Here is a 3517-nt window from a genome sequence, read left to right as displayed (position 1 = left end):
TGTCCAATTAATTTCTTTCTATTTTTAGTAGAGACGGGGTCTCGCTCTTGCTCAGGCTGGTTTCGAACTCCTGAGCTCAAACAATCCGCCCGCCTTGGGCCTCCCAGAGAGCTAGGATTACAGGCGTGAGCCACTGCGCCCGGCCGGGAATATGCTTTTTATTAATATTTTTTTACTGTGGTAAAATGTACCAGAATTTATCATTTTAACCATTTTTAAGTGTACAATTTAATGGTATTAAAAACATTTACAGTGCTATGCAACCATTACCACTTTGTTTTCCAGAACTTTTCCATCAGCCCAAACAGAAATTCTGTTGTCATTAAACAGTAACTCTCCCCTTCCCCTGGCATTCTTCTATCTGTATGAATTTTCCTGGGAATTTACTTGTTTAAATCACTGTACTGGTCTGTGTTTTGTACATGGTAGTAAGAAACAGTTCTCAGTGCTCTTGGATCTTGTCTAATTTGTTGGACATTCTGGTAAAAACCTTTTTTTGATTAAAGGTAGGCAAGGGGTGAGAGAGGGAGCAGAGAATTGCTTTGAGGTTTGCTGAAAATATGCCACTGTAGCTGATTGGTTCCCTTGGTATTGCTGATAGGCTTTCTCTTTTTTCCTAGGACTTGGATGTTGTGGGTGACGGGATGCAGTGCCCTCCTTCGCCCTTGCTTTTTGATCCTTCATTAACCCTTGAAGATCATTCAGTGAAAGAAATTGCTGAAAGCCCTGTGGATATCTTGGCAAGTGAAGAACAATCCCACCTAGCCTTTCCTCATGTGACCCAGCCAGGCAGAGGGTTCCCTGCAGGGTAGCATGTACTCCAGGGAGTAGGGGTATCATCACAAGTAGAGTATAAAGACTGGCCCAGATGGCGCTTGCTCAGTGAATATACCATATAAGGAGGGTACTGTTAAAAAATGCCCTTCTCTGCTCCTGGATGCCCTTGTTGCTCCAATTCTCCAGATGGGCCCTTAGAATACCCAATGGCCCCTGATCCTCATATCCCAGAGTAAGACATTTTTCCTTTTCTTTGCCTTCCCTTCCCTTTTTCTTTTTTGTTCTTTTAAAATTTATTTCCATTTTTAAAATTTTATTTTATTTTATTTGACTGGGTCTCACTTTGTTGCCCAGGCTGGGAGTGCAGTTATGCCATCATAGCTCACTGCAGTCTTGAACTCCTGGGCTCAAGCGATCCTCCCACCTCAGCCTCTTGAGTAGCTAGGACTGCAGGAATGTACCATCTGCCTGGCTGTTTCTAAAAAATTTTGGGGGCTGGGTGTGTGGCTCACACCTGTAATCCTAGCACTCTGGGAGGCCAAGGCAGAAGGATCGCTTGAGCTCCTGGAGTTTGAGCTATCATGACACCACTGTACTCTAGCCCGGGTGACAGAGTAAGACTCTGTCTCAAAAAAATAATATTAAATTTTTTTCTTTTTTTGTAGAGGTGGAGTCTTGCCCAGTCTGGTCTTGAACTCCTGGGTCCAAATGATCCTCCTGCCTCAGCCTTAGCCTTCCAAAGAGCTGGGATTATGGGTGTGAGCCACCACGCCTGGCCAATTTATTTAAATAAAAGATTGGGACAGGGTATCTTCAACTATACCTCTTTTTAAATTTTTAAAAATTTTTTTTGGGGCGATTGAGTCTTCCCCTGTTGCCTGGGCTAGAGTGTAGTCGTGGTTATCATAGCTCACTGCATAGCTGAACTCCTGGGCTCAAGGATCCTTCCACCTTGGCTTCCGGAGTAGCTGGGATCATAGTTGGGCACCACCACACCTGGCTGATTTTTAAATTTTTTTTAGAGATGGAGTTTTGCTATATTGCCCAGGCTGATCTCGAACTCCTGGGCTCAAGCAATCCCCCCACCCCCTCCCTTGGCCTCCCAGAGTGCTGGAATTACAGGTGTGAGTCACCGTGTCTGGCCAGTAAATTGTACCTTTTAACACATTGACTGACACACTAGAAAAAAAAATTTTTCCTTGGGGCCATGGTGTTTTATTACAAGAATAGAATAAAAACTTCGAAAGCAAAATGATTCTAATTTATTGAAAAATTTATTTTATATTGTTTTCCATGCATGAGTTATATGCAACTTGAAAAATAGTTCTCTTGGCTCCCAAGGTAAAGAGAGATGTGTGAATTACATATACCTCATGAGGCCCTGGGCTCAAAATAGCGTGAGTTAAATACAACTCACGTGGCAGTTAATGTGTTAGGGGAGAATTCAGCACTGGGATTATTCTCATTGTAAAAGTAAGGACTGGTAATGTGACTTGACTTCTTTCCCTCAGCCTTTGATGGAAAACCAATGGCCCTGACTGAAGACCAGCAGTTATACTATAACTGTTGGTTTCAAACAGAGGCCTAAAGGACTGTCTTCCTGTGGTCTGTTGGCTGTTCTGGAATCTTAGCAGAGAACGGCTATTTCATTTGGAAGAAACAAACCACAGCTCTCCCTCGCATTGGAAGAGTCTCAGGAATGCTACATGTAATGACTTCTGACTCTAAGAGACAGGGATAGTTAAGTTTGGGGAAGCGTATCTGCCCAGAATTATTTTATTTTTGTTGTCTTGTTCTTGTTGTTACTGTAAATGGGTATTGATAAGTCAGATACATACTACTTCAGACCACAATGAATGAAATTCTAACCAAAGTGTCTATTTCTTTTAACAGGGCCAGATGCAGATGGCTGGAGATGGGTGCAGATCCCAGGGATCTCGAAATTCTGAGAAAGCCTCTGCACCATTGCCTCAAAGTGGATTGGCTACTGCAAATGGGAAGCCAGAACCCCCTTCTATCAGTTGATAGTGTGTTTTGGGAACCATTTGACTTTGGTGGATTTAAATTTCTCATTCTTCAAACAAGTGTTTCTCTGATCATCTCTCACTGAAGAGGGGCAACGCAGACCACCTTGTTTTTCTTCTGGATTGAGTGCTCTAGTTAAACATAAAACTAAATTTTGAGAGAATGGACCAATAGTTTTCAAAAGTCATGGGTTTCTTCCCACTCTGAGCAAGAAAGAGAGAGTGATAATTTTTGTCAAAGCTTCTGGGATTGAGTATTTGGGACTATGCCTAAGGGGAAAGAGACATCTTTGTAATGGGATTTCCTAAGTCATGGATAGGAATCCACAGGTGGCCAGGTGGGAGCTGTCTCTGAGTAGTGTGCCCTTGAGATATTGATGGCCCTAATGTCTGGTTATCTAAAGGGCTACATTTTAGCCTGCCGTCACCTTCACTTAATTGGGTAGTCTGAACCCCTTTCCCCAGTAAACTCTGACTTTTATCCTCTGAGAAAATAGCCCACAGGACTGGGCCCTTCTTAATTACCCATCTTGCTTCTAACCTGTGTAAATTTCTGTGGTGGCTGTCTTATGTAAGATACAGTAAACATTTATTGTATATAGTTTCTATTAAATGTTAAAGGAAATGTTATGAAAATGTAAAACAGTCATCTGAATTGGATGCATATTTTGTTTGTATTTGAGAGTGTCGTCATTTCTGGGTTTTAGAGACCTGTC

At 42.3% G+C, this 3517-nt stretch overlaps 1 protein-coding gene across 2 annotated transcripts in view; it reads left to right on the top strand.

The window, feature by feature from the left end:
* Positions 1-3201, top strand: part of KANSL2 (KAT8 regulatory NSL complex subunit 2) — a 25307-nt gene extending 22106 nt beyond the window's left edge. For both annotated transcript variants that reach the window (XM_012653955.1, XM_012653946.1), the window contains exons 9-10: positions 621-740; positions 2671-3201. In XM_012653955.1, coding sequence (XP_012509409.1) covers positions 621-740; positions 2671-2802 — 252 coding nt within the window. In that variant the 3' untranslated portion in view covers positions 2803-3201. The remainder of the gene's footprint in view (positions 1-620; positions 741-2670) is intronic.
* The last annotated feature ends 316 nt before the right edge of the window (positions 3202-3517 follow it).

Source organism: Propithecus coquereli, unplaced genomic scaffold, assembly GCF_000956105.1.
Source record: "Propithecus coquereli isolate 6110/MARCELLA unplaced genomic scaffold, Pcoq_1.0 Scaffold111, whole genome shotgun sequence".
Classification (NCBI taxonomy): domain Eukaryota; kingdom Metazoa; phylum Chordata; class Mammalia; order Primates; family Indriidae; genus Propithecus; species Propithecus coquereli.
This window is presented reverse-complemented; position numbering and strand designations above follow the sequence as displayed.